This window comes from Rhinolophus hipposideros, assembly GCF_964194185.1.
Source record: "Rhinolophus hipposideros genome assembly, chromosome: 22".
Classification (NCBI taxonomy): Eukaryota; Metazoa; Chordata; class Mammalia; order Chiroptera; family Rhinolophidae; genus Rhinolophus; species Rhinolophus hipposideros.
In genome coordinates this window covers 23,665,705-23,687,324 of record NC_138068.1, presented here as the reverse complement: position 1 = coordinate 23,687,324, position 21,620 = coordinate 23,665,705, and the positions used below count along the sequence as shown (strand labels likewise).

General features: G+C 45.7%; 1 protein-coding gene across 2 annotated transcripts in view; it reads right to left on the bottom strand.

Annotated features, from left to right (window-relative positions):
- PSMF1 (proteasome inhibitor subunit 1) overlaps nt 1-19,090 on the bottom strand; it is a 33,881-nt gene extending 14,791 nt beyond the window's left edge. The window contains exons 1-4 of one of the 2 annotated variants that reach the window (XM_081034701.1): nt 18,814-19,090; nt 12,291-12,443; nt 10,794-10,876; nt 853-1,041 (exon numbers count right to left, since the gene is read on the bottom strand). In XM_081034701.1, coding sequence (XP_080890827.1) covers nt 853-1,041; nt 10,794-10,876; nt 12,291-12,443; nt 18,814-18,942 — 554 coding nt within the window. In that variant the 5' untranslated portion in view covers nt 18,943-19,090. The remainder of the gene's footprint in view (nt 1-852; nt 1,042-10,793; nt 10,877-12,290; nt 12,444-18,813) is intronic. The other variant, XM_081034702.1, reaches the window with a different exon arrangement.
- Between the last annotated feature and the right edge of the window lie 2,530 nt (nt 19,091-21,620).

The window sequence follows — 21,620 nt, the reverse complement described above, 5'->3', positions numbered from 1 at the left end:
TCTACTCTCCCCACAGGACCTAGTATTTTTGGAGATTATAATTTATTACTTATTATAGTAATTAAATCAATTTCCCATTAACTAACCAAAGGTATATAACTGCAAAACAGAATAAAATAACAATAGCAGTTAACACTTGCTGAACACTTGTGATGGTCCCACAGGGAACCCTCCCACAACTCCACCAATCCTACCATTACCACCACCACACTGTGGACTCAAATGGGGAAGTGCCATCTCACCCAGAGACTAAGATCTCCCGGTTCCTTGTCTCCTCCCATAGAGCAGATGTCTCCAGCCCTAAATGCTGCCATCCTAGTCTGCAAAGATCTTGGACATCACTTGTTCATACCTCATGCTGTTTTGGAAAAGTTCTGAATTTGTGAAAAGAGGTCAGTGAAATGAAATGAAACAGGCAAGACGCTAGGACTACATCCTCTCTGGGAAAGCACCTCTGCATCTTTGCATTTTCCCAAAAAGCCTGGTCCAGGGCCCCTCACAAAGAACTCTGGGATGAATAACTGAATCACGTGGGCAGCCACCCAGGAAAACTGCACACGAGCCCCACGGGCACTGAGCCTTGGGCTGACTAAGATGCTCTCTGTGACCTCTAGGAAGGGGGCAGGTGGCCTTCAGATGCTGGGGAGTCAGGGTGACTAACTTCCCAGTACAGTGACTGGGGAGTTACAAAAACTCACTGCTCTACTTATGTCTCCTCGCTCTATCTCCATATACCAAGACTGACAATTCCATTGAAGACACATGGGGGCCAGAGAGGGGGTCAAGTAGCAGGACGGTCATGGCTGGAATCCTTCGGCAAAAGCATGGGCTGCCCACAGAGACTGTACTCACCAGGGAGGCTGCCGGCTGGTGTGCGGGTGGGGTGGGTGAATCCGGAGTGGGTCCACCTCTCTGGCAGTGGCAGGGGGAAACTCCCGCTGGGGACTGTTTACATTATTAGCCTTGTCCCATTGCTCATGGATAGGTGTGATGATTCCAGACACAATACGAGACCGAAGTTCCTCACTGTTCTTGTAGGTCCTGCAGGAAGTAGACGAGGGGTCAACTGCTTGTTGCTGGCTGGCAACCCCGCACACAGTATTTTGGTGGTAGCGGCGGCAGCCCTGACAGCTCTTGGCGTTGCGCTTGGACCGTTTGCAGGGGTGGGAACGGGTTGCCGGGCGGGCTTGGGTGAGGGGGGCAACGGCCTGGCGTTGTCTCCGAGATTTGGGCCTAAGCTTCTTCGGCATCTGAGTTGCCCCTCCTCATTTACCACCCCATCAGAAAGAGGTGAGGACGTAGGGGCACAGGACCTGGACTGGCTACTCCTCTGCACGTGCCTCAGTCCCCCACCCTCAACTATGTGCTCATCATGTGTCATGGGAGGGTCATGGAAGGCAAAGGCTCCGTGGGGACGATGAACTAGGTTCCTGGTCCACGTAGGAAGGCCTCTGGGGCTCAAGGTCCAGGGCGGTCACTAACTCAGGGGCCATTGGAAGGCTGCTCTAGCCTTCTTTCCTCTGCCTGTGAGAGACAAGCAATGTGAGCTACAGCTGAGGTGTTAAAGCATACTGACATAACAGAGCAAGCAGGACACTAGCATTCCTAAAATTCTGGTGGTTTAAAATGAGCTACGTCCTGGGTCAAAAAAACAAACCTTGCAAATGGAAAAGAACCAAAATCATACAGAATATGTTCTCTGACCATATGGTACCATAGTAAACATCATCACAGAAAGGAAGTCTCTAAATACGTGAAAATTAAGCAACACAAGTCTAGATAATCCATGAATCAAAGAGGAAATCTAGAAAAACAAAAATAAAGCGGTGAATAAAACTACAACATATTAAAATATGTGGGATATAGCTAAAGCAATGTCAAGAGAAACTTTATAGCACTAATTGCTTACATTGGAAAAGACGAAATAAATCAATAATCAAAATTCTGACCTAAGAACCAAGAAAAAGAAGAACAAATTAAGCCCAAGGCAAGGAGAACTAAGGAAATAATAAACAGAAATCAATAAAACGGAAAACAAAAATAATAGAGAAAATTAATGAAAAAAGCTTGTTCTTCAAAAAAATGAAAAAGTTGATAAACTCTAACAAGACTGGCAAACATAAAAAGAGAGAAGACACAAATCACTAGTATCCAGAATAAAATGGGGTATTACAACAGATCTGTGGCCAGTGAAAGGATAAGAGCCTACTAAGAATGACTTATTCAACAAAAAACAGACCAATTCTTCAAAAACCACAAACTGTAAGAACTCAACCAAATGAAACAGATAATCAGAATAGTCTATTAAAGTAACTACATTCATAATTAAGCACCCCCAAAAAGAAACCTCTAAATCCAAATGATTTCAGTGGAGAATTCTATGAAACAAAGAAGAAGTAACATCAATTTACAGTCACTTCCAGAAAATACAAGGGGACATTTCCCAACTCATTTTATGAGGCCAGTATGACCCTGATATCAAAACCAGACAAAGAGAGTACCAAAAAAGAAAACTACAGACCAGTATTTCCTATGAAGTTGGATGCAAAAACGTTCAACAACATATTTAAAAATTGAATTTAAAATATATAAAAAGAATTATACACCACAGGATTAAATGTAGGTATGCAAGGCTGGTTCAATATCCACAAATCCCTACCATAGCAATAAGCTAAGGAAAATCATATGATCGTATCAACTAATGTAGAAAAAACATTTGACAAAATCTACCACGATACATCCACTCATGATAAAGACTCTCAGCAAACTAGGAATAGTTTGATAAAGAGCATCTACAAAAAAACCTATAGCTAAATATATACTTAATTAATGACAGCCCGAATACTTTGTCTTTAAGACTGGGAACAAGGCGCGAATGCTCTCTCACCGCTCTTAGTTAGCATAATACTGGAAGTTCTAGACCCTTCAACAAGGCAAGAAAAAGCATATAGATGAGAAAACAAGGAATAAAACTACCCCTATTTGCAGATGACACGATAATCTACTTTGAAATTCTCAAGGAATCTACAAAAAAACTCCAAACACAATGTGAGTTCACCAAGAGTTCAGTATACAAGACAGGATACAAGATCAACACACAAAAACAAATTGCATTGCTATCTACTAACAACAAACATTTGAAAATCAAAACCAAGGACAGAATATCACTTATAATCACCTCTAACCACACCCCCCAAAGAAATAAAAACATACTCAGATTCCATATGCTTAAAATTACAAAATGACAATGAAAGAAATCGAATAAGACCTCAATTAATGAAGGCATACCATTTTCATAGTAAAAGTGTCAAGTTTCTCCATTATAGGTTTAATGCAACTCCTATCAAAATCCTAGCAAGGTTTTTTTTTTTTTTTTTTTATTGACATAAACAAGCTCATTCTAAAGTTCACACAGAAAGGCACGGACCCTAGAAAGCTAAACCTATCTTGACAAAGAAGCGAATGGAGGAAATCATTCTACTCAATATTAAGGTCTACAATCATCACTACTGTGTGATACTGGCTGAGAGATAGACACAAAGATCAATGGAGAAAATAGAGAACCCAGAAATAGACCCACCCAAGTACAGACAACTGATTTCTGACAAAAGTTGCAAAAGTAATTCAATAAAAGAAAAACTAGTGTCGGAGTAATCAGACATTCATAGGCAAAAAAATCTGTTTAAACCTCACAACTTAAATCACATTTTTAACTGTAAAACATAAGTCTATAAAATGTTTAGAAAAAAAATAGGAGAAAATTCTGGGGACTCTAGGGCTAGGCAAAGAGTTCTTACACCTGACACCAAAAGTGTGATTCATAAAAGCAATTGATAAAATGGTATTATCAAAATTCAAAACTTTTGCTTTGCAAAAGACTCTGTTAAGGGAGAGAAAAAAAACAAACTACAGGCTGGGTGAAAATACTTATAAACCACCATCTAAGAAAAGACTTGCATCTGAAATATATAAGGAACTCTCAAAAATACAACAGTTAAAAAAAAAATCCAATTAGAAAATGGGCAAAAGACATGAACAGACATTTTCCCAAGGAAAATAGACAGATGGCAAATACACGCATGAAAAGATGCTCAAAATCATCAGCCATTGGGGAGATGCAAATCAAAACCACAAGATATTACTACACATCCATCATAATAACTAAAATGAGAAATAGTGACACCACCAAATGCTGGTGAAGATACAAAGGCACTGTATCACTCATGCACTGGTGGTGGATATGTAAAATGGTACAGGCACCCTGGAAAATTGTTTGGCAATTTCTTTAAAAACTAAACATGCAATTCCCATTGTACTTTTGGACATTTATTCAGAAAAATATTATGTCCACACAAAAACCTGTACATGAATATTCACAGCACCTTTATTTGTAATAGCACAAAACTGGTAATAATTCAGATATCCTTCAATTAGTGAATGATAAAAAAAAATTGTGGTACATCCATACTGTGAAATACTACTCAGCAACAAAAAGGAACAAACTATTGATGCATGCAACAATTCAGATGGATCACAAGGGTATTATGCTAAGTGAGAAAAGCCAATCCCAAAAGCTTACATACTGTATGATTCCATTTATAACATTTTTGAAATGACAGAATTTTAGAAATGAAGAATAAATAATGGTTGCCAGGGGGTTAGGGAGAGTGGGTGTGGCGATAAAAAGGCATCAAGAAGGATCCTTGTGGTGATGGAAATGTTTTGTATCATTGTAGCAAAGTCAAATCCTGGTTGTACTATGTAGTATAGTTTTGCACAATGTTATCATTGAGATAAAATGTATAAAGGCCACAAAGTCTCTCTCTATTATTTTTTACAACTGCATGTAAGTCTACAATTATCTCAAAACAAACAGTTTAATTAAAAATACATTTATTATATAACTATAAAATAAACTGAGATTAGACTAGATCAGTGGTTTCAGGTCTTCTCCAGTATGCAAGGGAACCCAGGGAGGGCAAGAGAGAAAGCCAAGTGGATAGGGCATAGGGACCTCCATTTCCTGTGCCCACCTTTTCCACTAGAGCAACTCTACTTGAGCCAGTTTAGTAAGTCAATCCTAAAGAACACCGTGCTTGAAGTTTCATGGTTAGAAAGTGTTAACACATATAATAGCTTGAAAGCACTGAGGGCCTGTGGTCCATACACCACTACAAAGAACAGGCTTCTACTTAGAACACTGAACTTTGCGGTCCTTGCTACTTCTCTGACAAGCAGGGCAAAGGGATAAGTAAATCTAACTCCTCTTTCCTTCCAATCAGACGAGCTGTGTGTGATACAGTTGGAAGGCCCTCTGATCTCCCTATGTAAGATGTTTACATGTAGAAGTCAGGTATGATTCAAACATTACCAAGTATTAAAAGAAGTTCTCACACAATTTCTGAATCTCAGCAGAACTGCCACTTTGGTAGTAACAAAAGACAACTTGTCGTCCTGTGTAATGTAGAAGGGGCGTAGCAGAAAGGAACAGGTTTATTCTCCTTGGCAAACCAGCTTGCTCACCGAGGGGCACCAATTCCCAGCCGAAGCAGACCAGGCAGCCGTGATGACCTGCCCAGGAGGGCCACACGAGGGAAGGGGACGGGAAGCAGGCAGCCGGCTCAGTGCTGCTGGCAGTAAGGCAGGGGAGAGAGGGAGGGCCTTCCGATCAGGACGCAGAGCCACATCCTGGCTGTCAGAGCGCAGTGTCCATGGAGATGAGTCCTACTCATCCTACTTTCCTCCCTTTGTGTGTTTACCCAGAGCTGGGGCCCAGCACTGTGCACTCCATTCTCAGAGCCACACGCTGAGGTAGTGGTATTGTGTCCTCTTTTCCCAGTAATCAAACAACAAAACAAAACACACACATAAAACCCTAACACCACATGCATTTACAAAACAATCAATGGAAACATTATCACCGTTTCTCTCAGTATTGCTGAGGGGACTAAATGCTCTAAGGAGCATGAAAGCTTAACACAGGCCTGGGATCTTCCACAAGTTTTGTCAATTTCTCTCCCGACGGAATTCCAGAATGAAGAAGTCAAGAGAGAGACAACTCTCCAAATGTCCTTCCCTAACTTTCTTAAGGGGTGTGCTGGGGTCACGGTGTGGGCAGCACCCCAAAGAGCAGCTTTGCCAAGGCCAGGCCTGGCCTTAGTCCTTCATTCCTGTCTGCTATATGCAAAGCGGACCCGGGCCCTGTCCTCTTAGCCCAGCTCTAAGAAGTTAATCATAAGATACCCACTTATTAAATGCTTAAAAGGTGCTTTCCAAATATTAAACATGGCAGGGGGGAGGGCAGGGGAGGCTTCTCTGAGGAGCTGACATTTAAATGGGAACTGAAGGAAGTGCAGGAGTTGGCCGTGTGAGGTGGCTGGCGGAGAGCACTTCGGCAGAAGGGCAGAAGGAGCACGGCACCCTGGCCGAGACACAGGAACTGTGGGGGCAGTGGCGCAGGATGACGTGGGAGGGCTTGGGCACTAGGCTTCAGGCATTATCAGGGATTTTGTTTTTATCCTCAGAGAAATCAAAACTCACTGAAGAGTGTGGCGGTTTCTTTGGATTAGAAATTTTTTTTTTCCTGTACCAATGTAACCAGTTTTAAGTGTACAGCTCAGTAGTATTCAAATACATTCATACCACTGTGCAACCGTCATCACCATCCATCTCCACTTTTTCACCCTGCAAAACTGAAATTCTGTACCTACTAAACAATATGCCCCATTTCCCGTCCCCCAACCCCTAGCAAGCACCACTGTACTGTCTGCCTCTATGAATCGGACTACTCTAGGCACCTCATATAAAAGCAACCATACGATATTCGCCCTTTCGTGTCCTTTCCCTTAGATAGTGTCTTCGATGTTCATCTGTGTTGCAGCACAGGTCAGGAATTCCTTTCTCCTGACGGCTGAATAACATCCCGTTGCATGTACACCATATTTGGTTACGCAGTCATCTGTCCTGGGTATTCATGGACACCTGTTACTTCTGTCTTTCAGCTACTGTGAAGAATGCTTCTATGAACGTGAGTGTACAAATATCTCTTGAAGACCGTGCTTTCAATTCTACTGGATATATGCCCAGAAGTGAAATTGGTGGATCATTATGGTAATTTAATTTTTAAAAGGAACACCATACCCATTTCCTACAGTGGCTGCACTATTTAGTGTTTAAGGGTTCCAATTTCCCCACATTCTTGCCAATACTTGTTATTTTCTTTTTTTCTTTTATTTATTTTTTTGATAGTGGCCATCCTAACATGTGTGAGGTGGTATCGCTGAAGGATTTCCAGCAAGGGTTTTAACCATGATCTGATCTGTTTTAAAAAGTCTGGTCTAACTGCTATCTGGGAAATAGACTGCAGGGTGGTGAGCAGCAGTGGAAGCTGGGGTCTCCTCACACAGAGGCTGCATGCAAGAGGGGAGGAGACAGACAGGGGTGGTCAGAATGACGGAGGTGGTCTGGAAGTCTGAGAGGAGTGCAGCCGGGTTCAAAATGGTTATTGCTGATTAGTAACAATTAAATGCAACAGGGTTTCTAGGCAGTTCTGATGACTGTGCTTTTACAGTGGGCTTTTGGGCTTCCTCCAAAACCCCGAGGAAGTCAATGAGGATAGAAAAGAAGTCCTTAAATGGAATAAAGTGGAAATAAATGGGCCTAACTGTATATCAAACAGATAATTTCATTATACTGATGGAAAAACAAGCATTAATCCAAGTATCTAATGAACGCAATACTTTATATACTTCCTCAGAGGGACACACTCAAAGGACAAGAAGAACTGGGAAAAAATCGTATTAGAAATTTTACTTAGTAGATTTCTTCTTGGAAGGCACCGATGCAGCACTTCAGAAACGATCTGTGTATTTTAGGATCAAACAAATAATACGTTGATGCTCTTAGGCATCAGGGTTCTCACCACAGAATGGAGATACAAGGAGGGAATAAGAGAATAAGGATCCCACAGGGGTAGATTAAAAACACAAGTATCAGTTTGAAATTTAAGAAAAAAACTTTAAAAATAAAGCTTCTAACTCTATTCTCTGACAAAGCCTGGAAGTGGTAACATCCTTGGTCTTAATGAGCACACTCAGGGTGCAGATCTTGGCTTTTAAATAATATTCCCCACTGTCACGCGGGGTGAAACGTGGGGTCTCTGGTCCTGCTCCCCGCACAAGAATGCAGGACATGGCGAGGCCAAAAAGGAACACCCACGGAGCCATAGGTCAGGGTGTCATACCACTATAGTCTCGCTGGCAGCTGGGTTCCAGACGCAGGAAGCAGGAGCCACACGATCCGCAGCCCGCCGTCCACTGCCCTCTGCCAACCAACCCCACTTGCTAGCTGCAATCGCCGTGCTAAGTGCAATCTGCTCTTGCTAGCTCAGCCACCACCCTCTTGCTAGCCCCATTTTTGCTAGCGTAGCCACAGCAGTTATATTAGCAGCCAATGGCTCACTGGTTACAGCTGACGGCCAACGAGCCACAGCTGATGGTCATGCAATCACAGTTGATGGCCATTTACTACCTGAGCCAGCGCCTTTCCACGTGAGGCCGAGAGCCCGGAAACTGCACTCCTGGCTCTGTCCCCGCACCCATCAACAGAAATCAGGGCTCCTCAGAAAAATGAGTGATTTCAAGGTACGGGGCAAGGAAAGTGCAAGGTGAGGCTAGAACATCTTATTGTGCCAGACAGGAAGAAAACGCTCAAAGAAGGATGAGGAGATGTCAAAATGACACAGGAGCCAGCTTGAAGGGGTTACCACCAGTCAGCTCTGGAACGACGTGAGCACTCAAAGAACAACAGAAATGAACTATAACTGAATAAAAAAAATCCACTAGTCTATACTGATATTTTAAACATTAGAAATGAGGGGGACAAGGAGAATAGAAAACCTTTTTATAAAAAAATTCTAAAATAAATGTACAAAGAATGACAAACATAGAAACTTACCGTTTTATAATCATCACAATAATAACTGATTTGGCAAGAAACATCAATAGGTGCTACAACCACTGGGCAAAGACCATTAGGAAGCAGAATATTCAGTCCGCTAGTATAATCCCACAGATCACTTTTTAAACACAAAGAAAAACACGTGCCTTTACTATAGAGAAAGCTGGAAGAGACCGTCTTAACCAAGTGATCAAACCGAACAAAATCAGCTGTGATACAGGTCACACACCTGATGGGAAACACTGAGAACGGAGTCTCACCTACACAGTGTTCTTGTCGAAAACGTTCAACCTCCATCCAGTGATGAGCAAGCAATCTGATCTTGAGAAAAAAATCTGAACATTCTACACAAGAACTGACCTCAAGTCTTCAAAGATACCAATGCCACAAAAAAACAAAAGTCTAAGAAACTGTTCTAGAGTCAGGTAATTTAAGAGACACGACAATAGACGCAATGTGTTATCTTGGTTGGACAAGAAGAAAAACTCAAACCCAAAACCGAAAGACTAGCAAAAAAGGAAACTTGGGATGACTGCAGAACTCTGAACACGAACTATGTCCGAAACTATACCAACACGTCAGTGCTATATTTCCTGACCGCGATAACTGTAGTCAAGTTATGTAGGAGAATGCCCTTATAAACACATGGAATTACATTAGGAAATATTTAGGGGTCAGGAAATAATGCTCAGATGGTTCAAGAACAAAAGAGCATACAGAAAAATTCAGCAAATATGGCAAAATGTCAAAAAACATTAGTGAATCTAGGTGGTGGGTATACGAGTGTTCATTGTACTATTTTTGCAAGCCATCTTTTCTGCAGGGTTGCAAATTTCAAAATCAAAAGTCAAGAGAATGAGAAGATAAAAGCTGGCTAGAGAAAATATTTACAAAACACATATGATAAAAGTGTGTTATCAAAAATATACAAAAAAACCTCCTAAAACTCAACAAATAGAAAACAACTCAAGTAAAAAATGGGCCAAAGACCTGAACAACTGCCTCACCAAACAAGATACAGATGGCAGAAAGCACATGAAAAGATGCTCCACATCGTGTCATCAGAGAAACGCAAATTGAAAGAAAAAGGAGATACCACCGCACACTGACGAGCACGGCCAAACTCTGAAACACTAACACTCCCAAATGCTGACGAGGATGTGGAGCAACAGGAAGTCGCCTGCATTGCTGGTGGAGACCCAGTGGTACAGCCTCTTTGGAAGACAGTCTGGCAGTTTCTTACATACCTACACGCACTCTAACACCACTAAGAACAAACCCTACAGTAAACTATGGACTTTGGGTGATAATGTGTGTCAATGTATAGGTTCACCCAATTAAAAAAATGTACCTCTTTGGTGCGGGATACTGACAGTGAAGGAGGCTGGGCGTATACGTGTGTGCGTAGGGCAAGCGCAGGAGGTACATGGCAACTCTGCACCTGCTGCTCAATTCTGCTGTGACCCTAAAACTGCTCTAAAAAAATAAAGTCTACTAAAACAAAGTTGGGGGTGGAGCGGAGTCCCGAAAAGGCACATTGTCCTCAGGAGCCTACTCTGACTGCCTCCAATGGCCCAGCGCATCTCTATTCTGCAGCCGCTGTAGCACTTGTGGACTCTTGACTGCATGATTTTATTTCCTGTGGCATTTCCCATGTGAGTCTTCGCTACAAATCAATTAAAAACAGAGAAGAGAATTGAGGAGTGACTGTGCCCACGAATGCAAGAGCCTTCTGTTAACCTTCCTTCATTCTCTGGATGCCCTCACCCCATTCCTAATTTCTGGCCACCGATTCTCTTTTCTTCGCTACAGGGAAAACTAGCACTTAGAAGTACCTGTCGAAGTCACTCAGGTGTTCTGAATCGATATAATCATCCAAGTTCAGGGTCAAGTCTGACACTTGCTGTGAGCCATATTCCTAGAACAATAAAAACGAAAGTAAGAGACTGGGAATATTTGGGGGCTAATGAGTGGATTGGTGGGGGGAGAGTGACAATTAAATATTCAACCTAATTACATATGCACACAAAGACACATCCAGAAGAACTGTTTGTAATATAGGAAACATCCTTCTAATGCCTGGGGACTTCTCTGATTTAGGAATACTGTCTTTCTGAGGCAGAGCCCAGAAAACCTACTTCCCAGGCTCCTTTGCTGCTTGTGCACAGGTGTGTAACTAAGGTGCCAAACAGATGCACAACTTCAACTTTGAGGTGGGTGATATGAAGAAGCAAGACGAGCAAGCGACAGATTTCTTGCTAATGAGGGGTTACAGCATCAGTGGCTCATGAGAAGAGGCAGTACTGGCCAGTACCTAATGTCCCAGGGTGGTGGCAGCAGCACTGGTTTCCACGGCGTGGTTTAGGGCACTATCCGGGAAGCCCAGCCTTGAACTTGTTTCCAGCCCTTCCAACAATTCAATGAGCTACCCCAGTTTTTTTAATAAACCCAATCTGTTTGAACCTGAGGGGATTTTGTTGTTTGTAACTAAGAAGCTTGTCTGATATAAGATCTAAATGTTCACTGAAAAGGAGGAATAAATTGTGGTATTATGAAATACTATATAGTGGTTAGAATAAATAAGGTTTACATGCATTCCCACGTAAACACCTCCAAAACATGTTGAGTGGAAAAAGCCAGGTGCAGTACAATACAGTACAATATGATACTTTTATATGAACACACGCAGATAACCAGGACAAACAAAAAGAAAATCACTGCCCTCATGGTGCTTATAGTCCAGTGACAGAACGTAATGTTAACCCAAAGCATAAATAAATACATAATTACACTTTGTAGTACCAGGCAGGAAAATAAAATCATGAAGCAGAGGCACAATTTAGATTTTTCTGGCAAGTGAGAGTAGGTAGTCAGGACTGAGCTTTTTGACTAAGTGAAAAACAAGAGGGAGATAGCCAGGCTAAAGAAAAGACGGAGGGTGTGCATGATGTGTGTGAGGTGACCTACGGTGGAGGGGAAGAGCTTTCCAGCACAGGAAACAAGAAGTGTAAAGCCTCCAAGGCAGCAGAGAGCTAGGCTTATCTAAAGAACTACAGTAGCCACCGGGGGCTACAGTAAGTTTTCCCTCCCATGTTGTCACTGTGATGAACAGTCCCCTGCGCCCTTATAATACCAGGTGGTGAAAATCTTTGAGCACAGAGCTTTTCTATACTTCGGGTTCTTGCCTTAGGATCACGTTGCAGAAGTAGGATGACCAGGTAAAGGCTTCACAGACATTTAGAGTTCTCCATGAATACTGTTAAATGGGTTTCGGAAGGGAGACCCCACTGCCCACTCCCACAGGCAGACCTCCCCACGTCTCAGACGCTCACCAGCACGTTGATGATCATGCTCTTCTCCACGGTGACAGCCTTCACCAGGAGCTTTCTGGACCCGTCCTTAGATTCATACCGGAGGGCATACAGGTCTTTATTGTTGCTCCACTCTGCAGGCAGCAGTTCTGATTTCTTGTCACTGGGACCCGGCTGAGAAGACACCAGGGTTGTGAGATGGATGGTCCTGACCTCAGAACAGTTATAAAGGACCTTGTAGACAATCTAATCCCATCCCTCTCTTCCCAGATGAGGGCATGGAGGTCAGGAGAAATAAAATGTCCCAGGCCCTAGAGCGGGTTAGAGGTCTGGGACCCGGGTGTCTGGACTCCTTGCTTTTGATCCTCTCTCATCTCTGACTACCTTTGTGACAGAGCACTGGAACCTGTCAAGAATCTGCAGCCGTGGTTCAATAGTTATCTCACCATCTCCCCTGCCAAGAATAAGGCAAATCATCTCAAGGGACACTGTGAAATTCTAAGGCAGTGTTTTTCAAAGATCGGAATCTGCAGTAGGATCACCAAAATACTGACAACAAATACAGAGTCTAATGCACCCCTCCAGACCACTGGAGTGCTTTAACACAAATTACAGACAATTTTCATACACGCACAAAATGTAGCATAAGTACAAGACAAAAGAGAATGATAAAATGGACACCTGTGTACCTAGCAGCAGCTTAAGAAACAGAACAGTGCCAGTACAGCTAAAGCCTCGAGTAACAACCCCCCAGCAAAGCTCCCTCCTTCCCTCTCACAGGCAATTACTACTCTGTATTTCTACAAATTTCTTAACTTTTCCTTATAGTTAGTTGTATTACTATGCATACAATCCTAACAATAAATTGTTTCAAATGTTTCTGAATTTTATTGCATCACTTGCCTTTCTCATTCGATAGTTTCTTGAGATTCATCCATGTCAATGTATTTACCTGTGGCTGATCACGATAGACCATCTCATTGCTATCCAGCGGTTCACAGCTATCCAGCATGCAATGGTGTATGTTGCCAGTTACAGTCCCACTTTTTGATACATCTCTGGAGTGAGTACAGTTTGTTTAGCTATTACTAAACAAACGGCTACTATGAACGTCCTTGTACACACCCCAGTACACACATGGATGAATGTCTCCCCAGTATGTATAGAGGAAGAACTTTTGCTTTAGAAGTGTACAGATTTGCACTCCCATCAGCAATGGCTAAGAGTTCTGGATGTTCCATGTGGTCAGCAACATCGCTATTGTTTAGGTTTTAAATTTCCGCCAACCTCGGGGGTGCAAAGATGCGTCACTCTGAGTTGTGATGTCTTCCTTTCGTTTTTTAGTAATCCTGCGACTTTCCTTTATACACTAGTTTGAGAACTAGTTCTCAAACTACTTCTATAGTAAAAACTAATATAGTGATTTCCAGGTGGGGAAGGAGTTCTTAAACAAGGCTGACAAAGAAAAACAAAAGTGCTGTCTTTGAGACTCTTCGCAATTTAACGCTTCTGTTCAATAACAGACACTACAAAGTTAACGGGCAGCCACAGGCTAGAATAAGCTATCAGCCATAGCTACAAATGAAAAGAATTAGTAGCTAGCACAACAAGGGAATGCCTGGAAAACTAACAATGAAAGTTGGGAACCTACTTGAAAAATTGGCGACCAAGAAATAGACAAGCAAAAGATTAAAACAGCTAACAATGTATAAAGGGTTATTCAACTTTACCAGCACTCAGAGAAATGCAGGTTGAAATGAGATCCCAGGTTACAGCCATCAGACTGGTATTATCCAGTTTTATACTTTTTTGCCAGATGTTTGTGTCAGTGTGGGAGAATGGTGGCCAATTAAACTCTTACTACCGTGTTTCCCCGAAAATAAGACCAGGTCTTACATTAATTTTTGCTCCAAAAGATGCATTAGGCCTTATGTTCAGGGGATGTCATCCTGAGAAATCATGCTAGGGCTTATTTTCCAGTTAGGTCTTATATTCGGGGAAACATGGTACCCCTCTGAAGAGCATACAATGAGGGGGGTACAATGAGGGGGGCTGACACCTCACGAACCAAAACCTCCACCCCTGGAAGAACCCTGTGCAGAAGCACAGAGGACATGATGAGGGACCTTCATCACAGCCTTATCAGGGACACCAAAGTGGAGCTGATACGCAAAAGATGCTCACAGAGGAATATGCTGTATCCATGAGAAGGAACAAAAGTGGTCTAATTGTAGCATTACAGATAAAAGTAAAAAAATAGGACTTAAAGAAAAGATAAGGAAAAAATGAGATTTATAGCTGGATATTATTTATGTAAAAATTTTTAAAACACATGCAAAAATTCTGTATTTTTTTCATGGATTCATATTTATATAGCTAAATATGGAGCAAATGGACTGGGAAGATCTGTATTTGTGATAATATAGTAGGAGAGAGTGAAAATATAGTAGGAGAGATCTATACTTGTGAAAATATAGTAGGAGAGAGTGGGACCAAAGATGAAGAACAAGGGCAATAAGACAAAGGTCCAGCAATGCGGGCCTTACACACCCCATGGACAGAGAGCAGGAGGCCACGAGTGGAGAATTGTAGGCCTCTCCTCCTTGGTCAGGAATCCAATGCGGAAAGAGATCACAAGTAAAATTCAAGGTGTTGCTACTAACGTGGTTTACAGCCTGACCTGATGACAAGGAAACTCACAGGCCTGAAGCAGAGAAATGAGAGTGACAAAAAACAAAAGTGAAACTAACCAAACAAAATAAAAATCAAAACAGAATAGAAACTAATCTGTTAAGAAAGAGAAACTCTCGTCATCGCAACCCAGTCAATTTTCTGTAACGTGTAGTGTTGTGGATTTAATGTTTACTTTGGAAATCAAGAATCTCACAACATGCCTGTCTTTGTTGTTAAGGGCCTTTGAATTTACATTTATATCTTCCCTCTAAAGCATTCAACCCATCAGAATTTTTTCTTGGAAGGTAGATAGTTCAGTATGCTCACTACCCCATAACCTCTAGCTTCCAGAACCAGAGAGAATCTTGGGGCCAGGCGAGGCTGACGCCTCTCACTGCAGTAGAACGAAATGTTTCCCAGCCCCAAGGGCTGCCCTGATATGGGAAAAACAAGTGGAACTGAGAGGGACTGGCCCTGGTGGTATCAGGCCAAACACGACTTTTTTTGCCCTCTAAGCCCTTAATATATCAGGCCTCCCAGAAAGCTACAATTGGAATGTAGCCAAAGTACATGGCTGTGTAGTTTAAGTCCCTCAGATGAAAAATCGGAGGGCTGACAGGGGCTGAGGATTGCCCCAAGTCATACTAAGGCAGACACAGAGCTGGGTTTGTCATTCATAGATTCTGGTTGCCCAGGCCATGGCTGGAGAAGATTTTTCCCAGCCAGGTCCACCAGAATGACCCCCAAAGAGGAAATAGAGTTGCCCCCCTGGGCCAACCCCTGGGGGTTGGAAGCATTCTTTAGTGGTCATGAATTCATCCCAGTGCCTCTGAGCTAAAATTCACCCAAAGAAACTCAAACAGATTACTTTGAGAATTTTCTCTTAGTCATCCTTAGATTCCTACAACAGAAAACAAAATTCTCTAATTTAAGTCTATGGCCATCTCTCTCCCACTGCCACCTAAACCACCTGACATACCTGTAAAGCTTTTATGAGGCATGGTGCTGACTTCAAGAAAGAAATCCAAATATTGGATTTTTACTCAAACCAATGGCTGCATTCCTTCCCTAATCAAGTTTTATGGACACCAGAGAAGACAAAACCAAAGAAAAAAGCAGACAATTTAGCTTTTTATTTAACTGCCAATATATTATATGATCAAGTACGTACACACTTTTGGGACTGTCCTCTCTCTCTCATCACCCCCAGAAGGGTGCAGAGCAGGAGGTGGCTAGAGAGGCAACATACACATCCTCTGAGCTTGACAGACACTACTGGTCTCTGCAGAGTCTTCTGGTTCCAGGCCAGAAAATTAAATACTCGCTCAAATAAATTAATAGGAAAGATTTCTCTCCAAATGGCTTCAACTCTGAATGAAAGTAGACTCAGCAGAAGTGAAAGGAGGACAAGTGCAACCTGAGCTCCAATGGCACTTAAAAGAAAGGGCAAAGAGAAGCAAAAATACAGTCTAGTGTGTAGTACAAACAGCTGTCCCCTCCGAGGGCATGCATGACTTAGTACTGGGGTAGACATATGAATAGGGGGCCATGCCTTCCAAGATGCTCATCCTCACCCTCTCTCGCCTCCCCCAAGACGTCTGGAGGCAGCGTCTTTTACTGACCTGCATGAAATAAACACACAGCACCATGAACAGGGTGGAATTAGATGGGCTTTTCGGAATTAGTTCAGGACCTTTTATTTTAACCAGTATTAAAATGAAATCATATTCTTTCTGCAGATTTCACCTGAAAATTTGGGGGCTCGGAGTACATGGCAAGATGAGACTGGCTGGAAGGAGCCACTGACCTATATGAACTGACGTCCCTAAGCTGTCAAAGTGACTCAGAGTCGTGGTGAGAGGGGATGAGTGGTGGGAGCAGATCTGTAGCGTTGATATGTATCGTGGAATGGGGAGAAAAGAAGGGAGTCACGCAGGCCCTGTGTCACAAGTTCCTGTTCCAGGAGAAGAGGTTCTGACGGTGTGTCAGAGTAGTAGCAGCTAGCTGGGAATACACACGGCAAGTGAGATGTGTGAGGAGGGGCAGAGAACAGGGCAGACCTGTCAGATCTGAAGGAGAGGGCAAGGGGCAGGGGGGGCGTAGCTGAGGGCCCATGGGGGAGCTCCAAGGTCAGGACCAAATCTTACTCCGCTTTCTCATCCCACTGCCCCTTGCACATCTTACAAATTCTTGGGAGAACTTCCCAGGAAAAGCTGAAATGAAATGACTGGGGCAAGTGAAAGAACTGTCAAATACCGGAAAGCTAGAGTGGGGCAAATGAGGAGATATAGGTTTCTGTTGGGGAGACTATACACTGAAAGGGCAGGCCTAACACTTTTGAGTGGGAGCTGTCTCTGTGTGGTCAAAGGGTCTAAAATGATGAAAGACAAGGTAAGTGAATGGAGCGCAGGGTGAACAGAAAGGCCCGGAACCGAGACATTGGGGGGCAAGAAATGGTTCCTGTTTCCAGGTGTGTGTATGTGAAAGGCCGGCCCTTCTTTTCCAGCCTAATCTCCAGTCCTATAGTCCACATGGAGGGAAGAAATATATGTGAGCTTGGAGGTGGGGAAAAGGGATGCTAAGTGAATATGTGGGGTCCCAGTGAGAAGCTTGAGGTTTGGGGGGCAGGGAGAAAAAAAAGAGAAAGTGAGAGAGAGAAAAATCCATGACAGTTCTTGTGCTTCTGATTCCTGTTGGTGCGGGCAGAGAGGGGGTGTGGTCGTGGTGGTCACTCGTTAAAAGAGACAGCGGAATGGGGCAGGGAGAGATCGGGGAGTAGCTGGTTCTAAGTACTCAGGATGTGTAAACCGTGTTTGAGGAGGGATCCCCGAAGCTCCTGGTCGGGAGAGGAGACAGGAAGACTCTGGATGTACATCTGGGGAACTGAGCAAGGATTAGGGAGTCTGAGAACTGCGGCAGTTAGAAATGAGAGTCAAGTTAAAATCTCACTGTAAGACGCAAGGGGTGAGGGGCCCGCTCCCGGAGCTGGTCTAGGTTCTGAGAGTGAGGAGAGAGAGACAGTGCGGGGAGGCCCGGAGTCCTGGGCGTGGGTGGTGACTCTGGCTCGGAGGGTCTTTTCCGAGGGCGGAGGAGGGAAACCAAGGGGGAGTAAGGCGGCTAGGCCGCGTTCTCACAGGAAGCTGCTGTGGGGCAGGAGAATCACAGGGGAGACGGGAGAACGGTGCAGCAAAGAATCAGAGAGGCCGGCGGCCCGGCAGTCCCAGCGCTCCCTGGGGGACGCTCCCTGGGGGACGCCACGGCCCCCAGCTGGGAGAGGCAGGGCCCGCGACGGGAGGGCGGGCGGGAGGGGGGCCGGCTGTGGGGAGGAAGCCTCACGCCAGGCTGCGTGTGTGCGGAGGCGCCCGTGTCCCGCAGCCCGGAGGTGGGAATGGCAGTGGTGAGTGGGACGCACGCGGCCCTGGACTGGGGCTCAGTAGGTCACGGCTCACCCGTCCACCTGTGCTTGGGCCCCGTGACCTGCTGGAGGCTGGAGAACAGCCTGGCGGCAGTACTGAATACAGCTCCTCACGCCCCCCGCGTGGGAAGGAGCTCGGCGGACTCCGGTGGGGGAGGAGTGCGCGTGTCCACACAACCCGGCCGGGGGCGCTGCCGGGCTGTGCGCTAAAGCGAGTGTCTGTCCTGGGCGTTTCAAGCCCGTGGCAGCTGTGCTGGAGGGGCTTTGGGCCGAGCAGGGGCCGCACAGCCCTTCGCCCACCCGCGGGCGACTTCGGTACTAGGCCCACCGGGCCGTGAGCCCCCCAGCTCCCGAACGTGGGCGGGAAGAAAGGACAGGCCTTCGGTCCGACGGGTTTGGGCAGAAGACACCTCAGCCCCTCCCCCCGGACCCCGAACCGGCTCCGTGGCGGCGTACCTGGTCGCCGGTACCCAAGGCGTAGTAGCCGTGCGTCACCACCTCCCAGTGAAGGAAGCAGACGAGCGCGTCCTGCGCGCAGGTGATCGCCGGCGCCGCCGATGCGAACAGCACCTCCAGGCCCGCCATGCGCGTCCCGGGCTCCTGCGGGCAGAGGAAGCAAGGCAATGCGGTGAGCCGACCGGGCCCTCCGAGGACTGATGACGCCGCTCTGCCCCTCCGCTAGTCGCGCCTGCGTCTCCACGGCCGGCCAAAATGGAGACTCCCGGGGCTGGGGGCGGGGCCGCCGGAAGTAGCTCTCAAGGCTGGCGCAGCGGCGGCAGCGGCCCGGCTGGACACTGGAGCGCGACACTTAAAGGTTCCGCCAGGTAGCGCGCGGGTGGGGCTCCTGGGGGAGAAGCCCTTCACAGCTGGAATCCTTGCCTTCCCCGGGTTCCAGCCGGACCGCTGCAGACAGGATGTTTTGAGGAGAGGCCACTTGGTTCTGAGCCACAGACTTCCCACCCACAAAACGGGATGGGCAGATGCGAGTGGCGGAAGAGGTTAAGAAATATGGCTAAAATATGTTCATCGGAATAGTTGGCTCTTATGTAGTAGTGCTTGCTATGTGCCCCATTATTCGAAATGCTTTACTTCTTGTATTCATTTACGTAATCCTCACGACCTAACCTTGTAAGGTTGGTATTAATGATAGCCCCATCTTACAGTTGGGTAAATAGAAGCACAGAGGGTAAATTCGATCAAGATGACTCACGCAGGGTCCGCTCCATACTGGCTGGAGAGCCACCCAAGTCCTCCCAGCCACCCCTCCTCGGGTCCAACTTCTGAGAACAGTGACTACTGGGTACCACACACTGTGTGGGGGCCACATGTCCTCCTGCCCAGAGTCAGACACCATTTCAACCTGGCAGGAATCCTGCTTGCCGTGCCAGGGGTCTGATTGGGTGGAGGCTTCGGTTTAAGATGTCTGCAACCCGTGAAGCCTACGGCAGCTGCAGGCTACCCAAAAGCAGGTGATGCCTGCTATGGCTAACAGGGTGGCGTGCAATTTGGCGGCTTGAGAGACCCACCAATTCACTGAGGGGTAACATTTCTCCCAAACAGATAGCACCTCCTGTTCCTAGTGCCACTTCTCACGGGTCTCCCAAAACAGAGCTTTCATACGGATAAACAGCTCCATTACCTTTCGGATCGTTTTGGCCAACACGGTACCCTGCTCGCTGTGCAATTTGTCATGCAGGGTATCTGGTCTCGCTCCCCACATAAGAACGCAGGACAAATGGTGAGGCCAAAAAGGAACACCCACGGAACCATACGTAGGGGAGTCATACCATTATACTCTCGCTGGCGGCTGGGTTGGAGAAACAGGAATTAGGAGCCACACGATCCACAACCCACCGTCCGCTTCTCTGCCAACAAACCTCACTTGCTAACTGCAATCCACCATGCTAATCCGTCTCCCTGCAATCCGCAATCCACACTCTGCCCCTTGCTCGCTTAGCCACGGCAGTTATATCAGTGGCTAATGGCTAATTAACAGCTGATGGCCAACTACTCACAGCTTATGGGCATCTACTACCCAAGCCAGGACCTTTCCACATGAGGCCGAGAGCCTGGAAGCCCAAGCCAAAAGTACGGGGGGCGAGGTCGCAGGCCTCAGAGAGTAACACGCATGCAGATGTGGCGTGATCTCGTGGCAGCAGGGGTGGCTCGGGAAAAAATAGACCAACAGCCCAATGCATTCTTGTTGGAACTTTGGAAACAGTTGCGTCCGGAACAGTAATTCCTGCGAAGCCTAAAGGAGAAGTCATTGAAAGTGACAGGGGTACTCATTTTACGGGGCCAGAAGTGCAGCGATGGACATACAATGGTTGTTTCATACCCTGTACAATCCACAAGCAGCTGGCATGATTGAACGCTACAATGGCCTTTTGAACAAAGGTCTCCAGGTGTCAAAACACCCTCCCATGATGCACAACTTGGCCTCTCGTCTGTGGGACATCTTGAGAATCCTGAATGAGAGACCACAGAAGGGAGGGCCCGCACCAGTAGAAGCTCTGCTACATCGAACGGCCGCTCTCATCCAGTTACAGGTTACCACCAGTGAGACTCTGTTAAAGCCAGGCTACAGCACAAATGGAAATATTTTGTTGCCAGCACCCATATGCTTGAAAGCAGGGGAACGGCAGCAATGGACTTGGCCCTGGCAGGTCAAACGACCCCACTGTCGGTGGTTGGGCCTGATAACCTCATGGGGGAGCTGGTTTGACTTACGATTTGCAAGTGACGCCAGGGGTAGTGGCCGAGTGGCCACTGCAAGTGACTGTAGTATGCAGAGGTCCGGATGCTGGGATGATTTTGCGGGGAACCTATGTGCTCTCACTATGGCCTATTATGGGGTCCCTTGTTTTGTTACATGTTGGAACTACGTAAGGGACCCCAAGAACTGCCATAAAGGTCTGGTACCACAAACCGGGAAAGGTGCCAGTGGCAGCGACCCTCCTTTCCCAGGACAAAAAGCTGGCATGTATCCTCCCAGATGGAAGGGATTTGCCATTTTGGTTCCTAAGACTACTATTTCTTTCTGCCCATAGGTGCCTATAGGTTAATACGGCACAGGGCCCCTCGCAGAAGATGCTTGTCATGTAGATTGTGAAGTGAGACCATGTAGGGGTGGAGTGTGGGGACAGAACCCCAGAGAGCAGTTTCCAGGCTCTCGGCCTCACGTGGAAAGGTGCTGGCTTGGGTAGTAGATGGCCATCAGCTGTTAGTTAGCTATTGGGTGGAGTGTGGATTAGCACGGTGGA